Source organism: Macaca nemestrina, chromosome 1 (assembly GCF_043159975.1).
Source record: "Macaca nemestrina isolate mMacNem1 chromosome 1, mMacNem.hap1, whole genome shotgun sequence".
Classification (NCBI taxonomy): Eukaryota; Metazoa; Chordata; class Mammalia; order Primates; family Cercopithecidae; genus Macaca; species Macaca nemestrina.
The window spans coordinates 51043508-51059162 of record NC_092125.1 but is presented as its reverse complement, the minus strand read 5'-3'; the positions used below and the strand labels follow the sequence as shown (position 1 = coordinate 51059162).

At 35.0% G+C, this 15655-nt stretch overlaps 1 protein-coding gene across 2 annotated transcripts in view; it reads right to left on the bottom strand.

Annotated features, from left to right (window-relative positions):
• Window positions 1-15655, bottom strand: part of LOC105484638 (cell division cycle 73) — a 158273-nt gene that overhangs the window by 117405 nt on the left and 25213 nt on the right. For both annotated transcript variants that reach the window (XM_011746466.2, XM_024793723.2), the window contains exons 8-10: window positions 15518-15616; window positions 13046-13124; window positions 10969-11033 (exon numbers count right to left, since the gene is read on the bottom strand). In XM_011746466.2, the coding sequence (XP_011744768.1) occupies window positions 10969-11033; window positions 13046-13124; window positions 15518-15616 (243 nt within the window). The remainder of the gene's footprint in view (window positions 1-10968; window positions 11034-13045; window positions 13125-15517; window positions 15617-15655) is intronic.

Sequence of the window (15655 nt, the reverse complement as noted above, 5' to 3'; positions counted from 1 at the left end):
CCAATGTAGCTTTACACAGAGAACATGTGCTAGATGTGAGAATCCAGTGCCCTTGTTAATTACATTTATCACTGCAAATTAATAAATCAGCATTTGATTTCAAATGCTACTCTCATAAGCTTAATTAACATGAATCAATTTATCATGGTATACTAACATTATCCAGTTTCTCAGCCTTTCTCTGGGCTACGGCAAATTACTAACGTAATGCCACCCTATGAGACAACTCAGGATTCAGGCAGCTGATCAACCATAGGCAACAAAACCTCTGCACATCCATTCATCACCAGCAGTTATTTCTCCTTTGATCTGTTACAAACAAAACACGTTGACTGAAATTATTCAGACACTTAGAACCAGTTACTACGTACTGTGGACTGGTCTTCGATGATCTACAAGAGGGTTCTAATATAAAATGTAAATGTAATACTGCCAATATGACATAATGAAGCATAGTTTTATAAAATCTAGTATACCAGGCCAGGTATGGTGGCTCACGCTTGCAATCCCAGCACTTTGGGAGGCCAAGGCAAGCCGATCACTTGAGGTCAGAAGTTCAAGGCCAGACTGGCCAACATGGCGAAACCCCGTTTCTGCCAAAAAGTACAAAAATTAACTGGGCGTGGTGGCGGGTGCCTGCAATCCCAGCTACTCAGAAGACTGAGGCAGGAGAATAGCATGAACCCGGGAGGCAGGGGTTGCAGTTGATCCAGATAGCGCCACTGCACTCCAGCCTGGGTGACAAGAGTGAGACTCCATCTCAAAAACAAAAAAAAAAAAAAAAAGAAACTACTATAGCCTTTTTACACTGAGGTTTAAAGCTTTAAAAAAAGTTATACAAAATTTTCAAAAATATTAATAATGACTCAGAAAAGTTAGAAATAATACAAATGTCTATCACAGGTGCCCCGAAATTGGTATCTATCAATTTATTGGAAAGTATTAGATCATTTATATCTACTGCACTTAACCTAGGTAAAGAAAAATATTTTCCAATATCAAGTTATTTAAACAGTTACGTTTTTGAAGTTTCTTCTTAAAGTAACTTCTTTTTTTGTGGGGGGAGGGTCTCGTTCTGTTGCCCAGGCTGGAGTGTGGTAGCGCAATCATGGCTCACTGCAGCCTTGACCTCCTGGGCTTAAATCAATCTGCCTGCCTCAGCCTCCTGAGTACCTGGGACTACAGGCGCACACCACCATGCCTGGCTAATTTTTGAATTTTTTTTGTAGAGATGGAATTTTGCCAAATAGGCTCAAGGAATCCACCTGCCTCAGCCTTCCAAAGTGCAGGGATTACAGGCATGAGTCACTGCGCCCAGTCTGTTAACTTTTCTAGGAGGGAAAAACATACATAATATATACACACATGCACGCACACGTACACACATGGACGCGCGCGCGCACACACACACCCCAAAGTTCTTGATGAATTATAATGTACCTATAAATTTACTATCAGAATAACTGGTAATTATTCTGTCATTCTATTTAAAACTCAGTAATTCCTAAGGATACTGTGAAATACCTTGCATAGCTAGATAAGTTACTAAAATATTATAATCCTATCAGAAGCTGAATGGAGGGTTACTTTCTAAAAGCCATCTACATACAGAACACAAGTAAGAATTCAGTAACTTCTCAAAGATCAAAGAGCTGCTTTATTTTAGTTTTCAAGTTTGGTATAATGAAATATATTAGGAATTCAATTCCAGAATATTTATGGCACCACACATAAGACAGAAATGACAAAAAGACACTGTAGAAAAACTGGAGCAGCTATCCAAAAATACCAAATTTGGGGAGGTAAATGATTAAAGGATTGATAACATCCAGAATTCACTGTAGAGGATGATAAAAGGCTGAATCAATTCTAATTGTAATATGTAAAAATGTTAAACTGGTGGGGCGCGGTGGCTCACGCCTATAATCCCAACACTTTGGAAGTCGGAGGCAGCAGATTACTTGAGGTCAGGAGTTTGAGACCAGCATGGCCAACAAGGTGAAACCACATCTCTACTAAAAACACAAAAAATCGCCAGGACGTGGTGGCGCACGCCTGTAGTCTCAGCTACTCAGGAGGCTGAGGCAGGAGGATCACTTCAACCTGGGAGGCAGAGGCTGCAGCGAGCTGAGATCGTGCCACTGCACTCCAGCCTGAGCGACAGAGTGAGACTCTGTCTTTTTATATATATATATCTGTGTGTACATATATATGTGTGTGTACATATATGTAGTTAAATTGACTTGATTTCAAAATAAAACTCTAATTTGATCTTATATACAGTTGCAAAAATCTAAATATAAGAATAAAAGCTTTTTCAATGACACCCATAAAATATGACAAGTTCAACAGTGAGAGAGTTATGAGAGTTCTATGGTATGACTTTTGTCTCTAATTAAAACAAAAGATCTTAAAATTTTTCATTTCTAAGCATTTCAAAGTTACTATGTCTTCAATGGATTCAGTGCAAAGCACCATTCTGAAATTTCAAATAAGAACTTAGTTTCTAAATAGCAAGATCTGTCCAGTCCAGAAGCAAGTAAGAGTTTAAAAACAGGTATTTAAAAAAACATGGGAACAGTCACTCACAGAGGAACATGAGAAGCAGGAAAGACAAGAAGAACAACACTAAAAGAAACAGCCATCAAGAAAAAGACCTGGAAAAGAAACCAAAACTTAGAATTAAAGATCAAATGAGGTCTGGTAGGATGGGGGGAGGGGATGGGATGAACTAAGTAGATAATCCAATGAATACTAAGACAATTAATTTAAAAAATTTGAATGCAGGAATTGTAAGATTAAAAAGTCACTCAAAAATCTAAATCAATTTACAAAGACCCAGAAATTGATCTAACAAACTAAAGTTCAGCCAGCAACAGCCAATGGAAAAGTTCCCATCAAGGACATACCCAAACACCCAAATACAGTATGTTATTAAATATACTAGGGTTTTTTCATACGAACCAATTGATTAAAACATCTGTCATAAAGTTAATGGGAATATTAAAAGATTAATCTGTGTTCAAATTAATAAAGAGAAATACAGAAAATAAAAACATTTGTATGTTAAAGAACAGTAGTGGTTAATCTAAAAATACAAGGAGAAGTGGGAAATTAAAAGTCATAAAATATGTTTAACACTGACAATAATTTTGTTAAAACTGAATTAGTTACACTGATGCAGGTAAATAGAAATTGGAATAAAAAGCTCTATTAAGTTGAAAGAAAACTAAAATCTTTGTGCAATTCTGAGAGTCATATATAACTACAGCATTATATACTAAACTATAAGAGAATATATGTAACCAAAATGATGTTTCATAGAATAAATTTTTATTATTTAACAAACTATATTTCCAAACTGGTTTCTATGTTTCCTATTCTTACAAGGATCAATATTACAGCATTTTAAAACAAAATGATATCAAATTTATTATTAAAAATTACACAATGATTTCAAGATTACTCTGATACATGTGGCAACAATAACTTTCTTTCTAAAATAAATCTCAAGTGTTCTGTGATTGTGGCATGAACTCCATAGTAATTGGTAGAATAATTTTAAAAGTCATGTTACAGATATTAACTAAAACCTCTAATATGTTTTGGGTAAACTAATAGTTATTCTTTAACAAAATGCAAAGCTAAATTGAGTTCACTTATACAGGCTTACACAAAATCTATCAACCAGTGTGCAATGGATTTTCAATAAACCTCAGTTAAGATATATAAACTAAACCACATAAAAATAATCTTCGCTTTACATGTATTAAAATTCCCTGACATGAATTAGTATGTTGTTGCTGTAATTCATTTTTCTTGAAGTACATTAGCACCAAAATGCTACTAATGCTGACAAAATGTTAAGGTTAAATCAGATTCTAATACTTCTTACCACAAGGAAGGCATGAAATGATTTAATATTTACCCATCTAAATAAGTGTTCAGTCTAAATACTAGCCAATTAAAGATTATATCTGTATTATTCAGTATAAAATGCTTACAAAATATTATATATGGTTAACATAAAAACATATATGCAATAACTACAATCAATTCCATACTACAATCAAAAAGCAGTGAAAGGAGGCCGGGCACAGTGGCTCACGCCTGTAATCCGAGCACTCTGGGAGTCTGAGGCAGGCAGATCACGTGAGGTCAGGAGTTCGCGACCAGCCTGGCCAATGCAGTCTCTCCTAAAAATACAAAACCCCGTCTCTACTAAAAATACAAAAATTAGCCAGTCATTGTGGTGCACACCTGTAATCCCAGCTACTTGGGAGGCTGAGGCAAGAGAATCACTTGAACCCAGAAGATGGAGGTTGCACTGAGCTGAGATCATGCCACTGCACTCCAGCCTTGGTGAGACAGTGAAACTCCGTCTCAAAAAAAAATAATAAAATAAAATAAATCTTAAAAGAAGCAGTGAAAAGGGCAATGCTAAACAAGCTATAACTGGATACATTTAAACCTCAAAACAAATCCCTAAGGAAGTTATATCACCTTTCTGATGAGAAAGCTGAAGCTTAATTTGCTATAACAAACAGGCCAACAAATCATAATAGAAAGTTCTCTCTTCTCCCTCCCTTACATTAAGACTTGGTCCAAATCTATAACCAGAACATTATCTGCCCCCCTCAAAAAAAGTTGGAAAAAATCACAAAGGGGAAAATTACTATGAAAGGGATATAAAGGATTTTTTATGAGTACCATTTGTTGAGCCTCTTTGTGCTAAAAGAGAAAAAAAATGGCCTATTCACTTTAGTGATGGCTTCTTATAAAAGTCTATGAAAATGCATATCTAACAAAAAACTGTATACAACACATAATACGTTAATATGGAAGTATTACTTCATGTAACAGTAGGTATATAAACTTTCAAAACTTAAGGGATACAATGGACTATTATATACACGCTATTTTAATTTTTACATTTTGTAAACAGTTTTTACATATATAAAAAAACTAATGTGTCATTTAAGGGGTACACCTTTATACTGCTAGGCGGACACATGATAGAACCACTTTGTTCCCTGAAATATCAAAACAAGCACCAAGTTTTGAAAATTGCTTAGACTGTAATATAATATTCTCAAATAGAAAAATACGCCAGTCTAAACACAGAGTACAGAAAAAAACATTTTATAAAAGTAATATTCCTACTTATAATTCTGTAACTACATATTAAAATCCTGAACACTTTATATACTTTTCAGATGAAAGTTACTTAATTTTTTTTTTATTTTTAGAGACAGGGTCTCACTGCTTTGCACAGGCTGGTCTCAAACTCCTGGTCTCCAGCTATCCACCTGCCTCAGCTTCCCAAAGTGCTAGGATTATAGGCATGAGCTACCTACCATGCCTGTCCAGAAAGTCAGTAACTTAAAATTAAAGAAATTACATTTCTTTCTATGTATGAGTCCTAACAGATGGAAAAAGCCAACCTAGTTATTACCCTCTTTATATAACTTATTTGCGGCTACTTTCTCTCAAAGGTAAAATGTCTCTGCTATAAGATAAACATACATAGCTGTTGCAAAAATATCCCAATTACTTGAAAGAAAAAAGACGATCATAACATTTATATAAACTAGTCTTCATAACTTTCAATGAAAATTGTATCATTAACAATACTAAATACATATATTACATATATTAATAAATATAATAAATTACAAGTACAATAAAGCTATATAGTTGCCGACATTTACACATACATCCAACTGAGTTTACAGAATCATGAATTAATAATACAAGTAACTACCATTTGTTAAGCCTCTTTGTACTAAGCATTTTATAGTGTCTCCTTTAATCTTCAACAATACTATGACGTAAGTTCTATTATATATATTATAAAATAAAAACAAAATAACTGATAGAAAGATTAAATAACTTCCTCAACTTCACAAGCAGGAGAATGAATGGTAGAACTGAAAATCAAAGCCAGCACTGACTTCAAAGCCTCATATTTGTTGTATTTCCAACTGATTAACTTATCTTTAACAAACTGGTACTGCCTCTAGAGCAGGAATTTCAAACCGGATGGCCAAAACAATCTATAGATATAGTAGAAATAAGTAAAGAAGGCTAAATAAAAGATAACAAAGTAATAAGGCCTGTGGCAATCTAGAGAAAACCTCTTATCTAGAGGAGGTAGCTCCTGCTCAGGTGGATGTGGCTGTTGCCATGTGAGACTATAGACCCAGTACCCATTCATGCCAGATAGATTTTAAGGAAGCTGGAAATGCAGACTGTTCATGTGACAAGCTCTAATTTGTAAATGGTGGTGAGTAAGATAAAAATTTAAATTACAATGGATGCCTAATAAAACGTTATCTGTGGCCACATTTAGATTGGCAAAATGAATGACTCCAGAAGTAAGCTAAAATGCTTCTGGATGATCTATGTTACCATCTTCTTCTTCCTGCCTGTTCATAAATATACTGCCTGTTCATAATATTTATGAACAGGCAGGAAGAAGAAAAAGAAACTTTCCTACAAGCATCCTAAAAATATACATAATAACCAGTCTTCTTTCAAATCTTTCTACTCCCCATGCTCTCTCCATCACAGGGCTTTTACTCCTGCTTTTCGTTCACTGTTCCTAAAATGTGTTTTCCTGTCATCACCAAGTTAAATCCTACACAAACTTCTGATCTTATTCAAGCATTAACTCCTTAATGAAGTATTCTAACTCCTGCAACAAATCCAATTTTAGGCTCTTGTTGCACAATATACCTCTAATACTTGGCATAGTCACAATTTTATAGTATGACTAATGTGTCCCTCCCCAACCAGATCATTAAGTCCATAAGAACATGTCTGGTTTTGTTCATCGTTGATGTCCCAGCACTCAACACACTGCAAGGCACACAGCATGCACTCAAGAAATACTTGCTAAAGGAAAGAGGAAGAAGAGGAAATAGAGCCCTAAGGAAGACAGCTTTTAAAAATTCTCCATTATCTGCAGGGCTGAACTCTACACTCAACTCCAGAACATTACTGCTACTACAGCACTCTCGTAACAATTCAAGCAGAGATGAACAAATTAATCAACAACCAAATGGGAATGAAGAAAGCTTTATAAAACAGTGGTGGGGTGGGGAAGGTGCTAATGTATGTGTTCCTGCTTTTAAGAATATAACCTGGTTGACAGCCTGAGATTCTGCATCCTCCTGAGAATTGATGGTGATAATATTACACCTCTAACAAACTGCATAAAACTACCTAAGTTTACTCACTATCAAAAAAATTGTTCCCCAAAACATACTTATTGTAACAACGATGATGACTATTGGAATAAATTCAAGCAAAGATCTTAAAGGAAACCTTTTAATCTCTATAATTGCAGGGTGTGAGATGCTTCCTCAAAAATGAAGACAGTAAAGGTAATCAAGAGTCAATGATACTCACTAAGAACAAATAGAGGTTAGAGTTTGTAACCCTTCCAGTTAAATATGAACAGGCTAGACAGGTTAAAATGAAGTGGTTCTCAATGCAACCACCAAATCCTTATTAATAAGAGTGAACTGTGATCACCATCTTCTATTTCTCCAGTGGAACCATAAATTGGTTCCTTGCTACTATACAACTAACAAAAACAGGTCTTCATCATATTCTCTCATTTACTATACAATAAAAACTTTGTCAAGTGACATTCTTTGTCTAATATGACCCTTTCACAAAACGAAACCATGAAAATATATTGTTATTTCCCCCACTGAATGGTTTCTACCTCCACATAATTCTGAGATAGCTTTACTTAACCTGATTCTATGAAACACTAGTTCTTTCCAAGAATACTCCCTAGGTGTTAGGGTAGGGGCAAACTCAGCGGGTTAAATAAACTTAGAAAGACTGCATATTCTTCCAATTTAGATACTCATACATTAAAAACAATGAGATTCGTGAACCACAAAATCTGTTTAATATAGTGGAGTTTTTTTGTTTGTTTTTGAGACAGAGTCTCACTCTGTCACCCAGACTGGACTGCAGTGGCTTAATCTTGGCTCACTGCAGCCTCCGCCTCCTGAGTTCAAGCAATTCTCCTACCTCAGCCTCCGGAGTAGCTGGGATTACAGGTGTGCGCCACCACGTCCTGGCTAATTTTTGTATTTTTAGTAGATGGGGTTTTGCCACATTAACCAAGCTGGTCTTGAACTCCTGGCCTCAAGTGATCTGCCTGCCTTGGCCTCCAAAGTGCTGGGATTACAGGCATGAGCCACTGCGCCTGGCCTAACCTAGTGTTTCTTAAATATTATAGAACCCAAGTAACAAATTTGGGGAAAAAGCTCCAAACTGGGAAAAGTTCTCTATCGAATCAACAATTTCATGGCTTGGGCCTCTGGAATCTTTACTGTGAAACATATTTCATGGCCTAAGTCAAAAGTTAACCAGAAAACCAACTATACAAATTTGTAACTTTAAAGATACCTGGGTTTCTGTTGCCATAAGTTTGAATAATTCTTATTTTAATAAAATATTATCAAAGCACTCTCCCTGGGGCCTTTACTTGTATAAAAACTTTCACTACTTCATGATTCTTATGAAATGTGATTACCAAAACATATATCCTTCTCTATAAAATATATAGGAAATAATCTATCTGCATAAAAATATTCTAGCTGTCTGCATAATTTAGTCTTGCATGTATCAGAAATCTGATGTTTAACTTAAAAGATACATAGATTGATTCTAATTTTACTAACTATGTATATTAACCAGGCATATCAAAACATTGGAGAACAATGGCAGCAAAAATGAACTATACATAAATTAGAAAGGAAGTTACATCTGGGCAGCAAAGCCTTTTAACATGTATTTAACATCCTTGTATGTCTGGGTGGATACTATAATGGAGAAACTTTCTTGACTGGAGAATAAGGTAGAAAGTTGGTGCAACTCACGAGCTCACAAATAGGTAGTAATTCCAAAGCAGAAAAGAAGAGAAAAAAATATTAAATTGGAAACGTAAGTCTGAGACACAACTTAAAAATAATTATCTGAGAACTTCAAAGCTTTCAAGTTCAAATTTCTCTAGGTATTAATTCTAATAACTGCATAAATCAGATCACAAACAACACAGATATTCAAACTGGGTATTAATATAACTATCAGCAATTTAACCATTTTTAGTCTTTCTGTTGCATTCCTACACAATGCTTTTTTCATGATTATTCTTTAAAAATGACACAGCATGAATTTGCTTAAATTCACCTCTCTTTTTCAGCATACTTCAGTACATTGCTTAAATTCACCTGTCTTTCAGTGTATTTAGCACAGTCTCTGATGATGTAACAGAATCATGTCATTCTCATACCGATCAATGAAGAAGCTATCCTTAAATTTTAGAAAACCTGCTCTGTACAAAGGACCACTATAAAAACCATCACAGATTTTACTATTTGCAAAGAAGCTCAGATAATAAAACCATTTCATGGCATTTCAGAGCTACAGGGATGGATGAGAAAAGCAAAAACAACAATAACAAAAATAACAAAAAACTTACTTTGATGGCTCCCCAAGGATAACAACTTCATTCTACGACTAATTCACTTAGGGAATGATCAGCGGGCAAGTCCTGTCGCACTTAGGGAAATGATTAGTAGGCAAGTTCTGTTCCCAAGATGTCAATAACCAAATCATGTAAGAATTTAAAACTAAATCTTTAGCCATGAATTATATATTGAAGTCAGGAAGAACCAGGCAGACTGCATAAGATAGGAGTATCTAATCCCTCATGACTTTTGCCCTAAATCTCTAAACTCTAACAACACTGGCCGCCTTGCTGTTGCCCAACTGGACCTCAGTCTTGATCTCTGCCTTGACGCAGAGGAATGCAATCCAAGTCTCTGCTCAACTGTTACCTCCTGAGAGAAGTATCTCTGACTTCTCATCTAAACAAGCCTCATCTGATTTATTCACAGCTGTATGACCAGCAACAAGGACAGGATCCGACACAAATGCTCAATAAGTACTTCTTGAATGAATTCATTAATCTACATATAATTTAATAATACAGAAACAAAGAAACAAATCTGATGACAATTTAAAAACAAGTATATTAACAAAACATCTGATATCCAATCCCAATTTGAAGTCCAGAAAAAAACAGACTTAAAATCAGATCTCTATACTTGCTATTGGCTTTTGGAAATGAGTGAGTAAAACATGAAAAATTCCACGTAGGTATAAAGTTATATGTTAGTTCTGAGAAATCACAGCACTTATATAATGATTCCATGTTACATAGAGTCCATAAAGATCTGATGATTCACAAGCAAAGACAAAAGTTTGGTTATTAGTGTCTTAAGTATACTCTATTTAATACACATCATAGTATTTTAAAAGTATAATCTAGAATATAAACAAAAGTATAAAAGGTATAACGATCTAGAATATAAATATGCAAAATGAGATTACTAGAATCCAATCCAATCATTAACTAAATAAAAATTAAAAGTGTTAAATATGGCTTGGTCAGAATATATAGAAATAACCATTTTTAGGAGGTTAAAAAAAGAAAGTTTGCTAAACGTGAACCAAAGGCTTATATTCACAGATACCCAAGTATTTAGTTCTGTTAATTACATACTCTGTAAGCATTATAATCACTATAATCCATCTCTTTAAAGAGCGTAAGACATTACATTTTTAAAAACAAAGAATATTATGCCAAAAAGCTCTCCCAAACTGACCTCCTAACTTAATGGCTTTAAATACTGACCAGGTGGCACTGCCCTACTTGCAAGTTAATCGAATCAGCTTTTGTTTACATATATTCAACTTAGTTTGAAGGAAAAGAAACACGAAACAGGATACCCATGAATCAATACACCACACAGATCAATCAGCACAAGTGATCAACAAAGAAAAATGTTTGAAATAAAAAATAGAATATTTTCTTCAACATGTGCTACTCACATAAAATCCCTGGAACAAAAGAAATCTACAGCCAAATTAACTTACCGTTACAGATTTCAGTGTCATACCATGGTAGGTTCCCATAGTGTCAATTTTGAAGCCTTCCGTTTCTATGAAAAAAAGAGGCTTACTGTTAAGATTTTATAGATCATGTATCTTATGACCTATAACAAATCTAAAGTAATAATCTACATTGAATGTCATGGTTCAATAGTATAACAAAGCCTTGAATCTACTATGTAAAATTAAATTCCATATTTGTGAAGATAAAAACTTTAGAAAGGACACTAGGGTAAAAAATACTAATATATTAAATACAGACCAGCAAGCCTATTGTGTAGAAGCTGGTTAAGACTATCTCTGCAATTACGTTCAAAAATTAGATTGAATACTTTATAACCCCCAAATTACTTACTACTAATACTCAATGACAGTACCATTAAAAGCACCTAATACCATGAGAAGACCCAAAGTTATAAAAAGTAGTGTTCCAAAGTTTCAGTCATAGGCATATACTTATTTTTATATACATACATACATATATATACACACACACATTTTTTTTTTTCTTTTGAGATAGGGTCTCACTCTGTCACCTAGCCTGGAATACAGTGGCACAATCTCAGTTCACTGCAACCTCTTCTCCCATCCCTCCTCCGCAGGTTCAAGCAATCCTCCCACCTCAGCCTCCTGAGTAGCTAGGACCACTGGCATGCACCACTGTACCCAGCTATTTTTTTGTATTTTTGGTAGAGATGGGGTCTTGCCATCTTGGTCAGGCTGGTCACAAAGTACTGAACTCAAGCAATTCTCCTGCCTCCACCTCCAAAAGTGCTGGGATTACAGGTGTGAGCCACAGCAATCAACCATATTATATATTTTATAGACAGCAGTGTTGTAAATAATGATTGGAGTGCCAGGACAGAATCCCAATATGCCTTTCTGCAAAGGCAAATATTTTACATACTGCGAGCCTTAAAATCTCTGTCACAACTACCCAATTCTGTATCTGTAGCGCAAAAACAGAATAAACAATATATGTGATCAAATGGGGACAACCCAATTTGGCCCATGGAGGGTTATATTTAGTTTTGGAGATGTAATTTACCAACCTCTGCTTTATATAATTCATTCCCCAAGAAAAACATTGAATATTTTAACGAAAGAATGGACGTAGTCTTTCTATGGCACATATCCAGTGCATGCCTTTATCAACTAAATGAAGTCAGCACACAAAATTCATTGCATCAAGGCAACATATCATTTAAAAAAAACTTAAGATTTCAGATTATGCATAAAAATATCATTAACTTCCAGCTGCTTCTACTTAATATTTTCATGAATCAAGTCATGATGAACGAAGATTCCAAGAGGAAGTTACACTGACATTAGTCTCACCTCACAACTGCAGAAATGGTTCACTATTGCATTAGCCACAATATCACGTAGACCATCACAAAATAAGTCCTCCCATCATTGCTCAAAATCTGTTTCCAAGTTCTCAATGCACATACACATTTATAACTTGAGAAACATGACTTAACATATAAAATCTCTACTATATATAAAAACAAAAGCAGTATGAATAACAGCAAACATTTATAGATAATTTACTTACCTATCAGATACTATTCTGGGAACTTAGTATTTATTAACCAGTCCAATACTCACAACAACCATAAGAGACAGGTACTATAGTAATATTTTAATTACACACAGGAGAAAACTAAGGCAGAATGCAGTTAAAGCAACATTAAAATTCACACAAAAATTTAATATGACATAAGCTATCTGGATCCAGAATCCATGCTATTAACCAAGGGTTGGCCAACTTTTTTCTGTAAAGGGCTAAATAATATTTTTAGGCTTTGTAGGCTACACAGTCTCTACTGAAACAATTTTATACTGATGTCACAAAGCCAAAGCAGCCATATATAAAATACATAAATGAATGAGTGTGGCTGTGTCCCAACAAAATGTTATTTAAGAAAAATTGCAGTGGGTAAGATCTGGTCTGAGGACATTACTTTGCCAACCCTTGCCCTACCCAAACATCAGCCCATACTGTCTCTCAAGTTCAACACAACCACAGTAAGGGGAAGATAAGAATTAAGCAACTTGCCTTCTTTTCCTTTGAATCTTTCCTGATCGTATCTGTTATAGGCAGCTGGGATAGGCTGTTTGGTGCGCAAAGTAGGATCCTGTAAAAAAATTAATTATGAGTTATTTGTTAGTATTTTTAAACGTCACTTATTTAATGTGCTGGAGTGCAGTAGTGTGACCATGGCTCACTGCAGCCAAGACCTCCTGGGCCCAAGTGATCCTCCCCGCTCAGCCTTCCAAGTAGCTGGGACCACAGGCATGTACCACCACACTCAGCTAATTTTTTTTCTTTAATTTTTTTATAGAGACAAAGTTTCACCACGCTGCTCAAGCTGGTTTTGAATCCTAGCCTCAGGTGATCGACCTCAGTCTCCCAAAGTGCTAGGATTACAGGTATGAGCCACTATACCTGGCTAAAGTATCTTTATGACCTAATACTCTTCCTTCCAATAATAATTGTTTTAACAAAACAAAACAAAAAACCCTTAAATTCAAAGTATGTTGAGTTTAGTTTTAGAGACTTTTAGCTGAATTATCCACCAAACTATTAATCCTTAAATAAACATGAAAGCCATGATGATTAATCCATTATAAACAGAGTAAGACTGAAGTAAGGGGTATCTTTTTTAAAATAATTAGAAAAGGCTGTTAGTCTAATGATGCATTATTTAATCACAAATACTTTATCAAAACTCACAATGTTTAACAAACTAAAAACACATATTTAACAATATTCTCAAAGCTACTTGGAAAATTCATGAAGACTGAAATACTTTTCATTTTATTACAATAGGATTCTATATCAAATATTATGCCAAATATACTTACCAATACCTATCAAGAATGATAAATAGACGCTTACTTCACACTAGGCATATACTTCTATAGTCAAGGGCCAAACATTAAAACCTTCAAGTATTCTAACGATTATATAAATATACAGAAAGAATATTCAGTCACAAATGGTAGAACTGTTTTAAGGTTTGACATGTTTCCTATCAACTGCTATTCGAAATGTCAACCAATTCATAATTCTAAGTACCCTGTGCTTTGCCATCATAGCTCTTACTTCACTACCTTTAAAAAAAAAAAAAAAACATCTAATAAGTAAGGAACTGCTGAGGGATCTAGGTTACATGGTCATTATGAGAATCTAACTAAACCCTGATGATCTGAGGTGGAACAGTTTCATTCCAAAACCCTCCCCCAATTCGTGAAAAAACTGTCTTCCACGAAACTGGTCCCTGGTGCCAAAAAGGTTAGGGACTGCTGAATTAGACTACAAGCTCAAAGAAAGTAGGGACTATAATCTTTCTCATTATTGTATCTCTGGATCACTAGCAGACTGTCTAATAGTAGGCACTTAAGTACTTGATGGAGAATCAACTAAAAGTATTTATCTAATTATCAACAAAAGTCTACCATCTTTAAAAGTCAAATTCCAACAATTTCATGAGCAAATAAAACTACTACAAAGTAGTTGCAAAGGCTGTATTAGTACTCTAATACATTTCAATATGCCTTTTAAAACCTGACATAGTTTTAAAAATATAGAAGATTCTTTGACAGGCTGAGGCAGGCAGATCACCTGAGATTAGAAGTTCAAGACCAGCCTGGCCAACATGATGAAACCCCATCTCTACTAAAAATACAAAAATTAGCCAGGCATGGTGGCATGTGCCTGTAATCCCAGCTACTTGGGAGGCTGAGGCAGAAGAATCACTGGAACCCAGGAGGTAGAGGTTGCAGTGAGCCAAGATCAGGCCAGTGACTCAGGCCTGGGCAACAGAGTGAGACTCTATCTCAAAAAAAAATTTTTTTTAATAAATTTTCTATTTATAGAATCTTCTATTTTCTGTTGCAGAAAACAAACAATTTCATTTGTGTTTTGTTCCTTTGTTGAATCATATGAAAATAGCTGGAAGGATTTTCAACAAAATTAGAGTATGTTTGAATTTAAATACAGGCTGTATGTCATACATGAAATTTACTTTGGGAGGGTCTTAAATGGCATTTCAAAGAGAAGGCAGTCAACTCTCAGAGCAGCTGAAATGGAGGCACAATTAAAGGAAAGTATGGCTGGTAACCAGGAGAAATACATTCACCAAGGTGTAACAGATATAATGTCAAAAAGAACCCCAAACTGGGAGGTAACAGAGATTTATGTTATTAACTATGGTTAGTGATTGTCCCAAGCAACAATGAGTAGGCCAGCCACAGTTTACTTAAAATAAATAAAGAGTTTTCCTTAATTAACCTTTTTCAGACTCTGACCCAGGTATATTAAGAATTACTGCTGTGGTTAAGAATTACTGCTGAAGTAAGTAACTTTTAATGCTGGGAAGGGCTTTCAAATCTTTCAGATATTCTGAAGAGGCAAAAGGTTTAGAATCCACTGATTTTAAAATGTGAAGATGTCTTCAATGTTACTACACTGCAATGTAAGTGGCAACTTCATTAAAATTACTGTAAAGCAGTAAAGCATTCTTACCACAGGTGCTGCATTTGGGGCTGGTCGCTGTTCAGGTGCACGCCCTTCTTCTCTGGCTTTTACAGATTGAAGAATTGCAAAAATGTTCTTGGAAAAATTCTAAAATATAAATGGATTTTAATTAAGCCCACTTTAAAT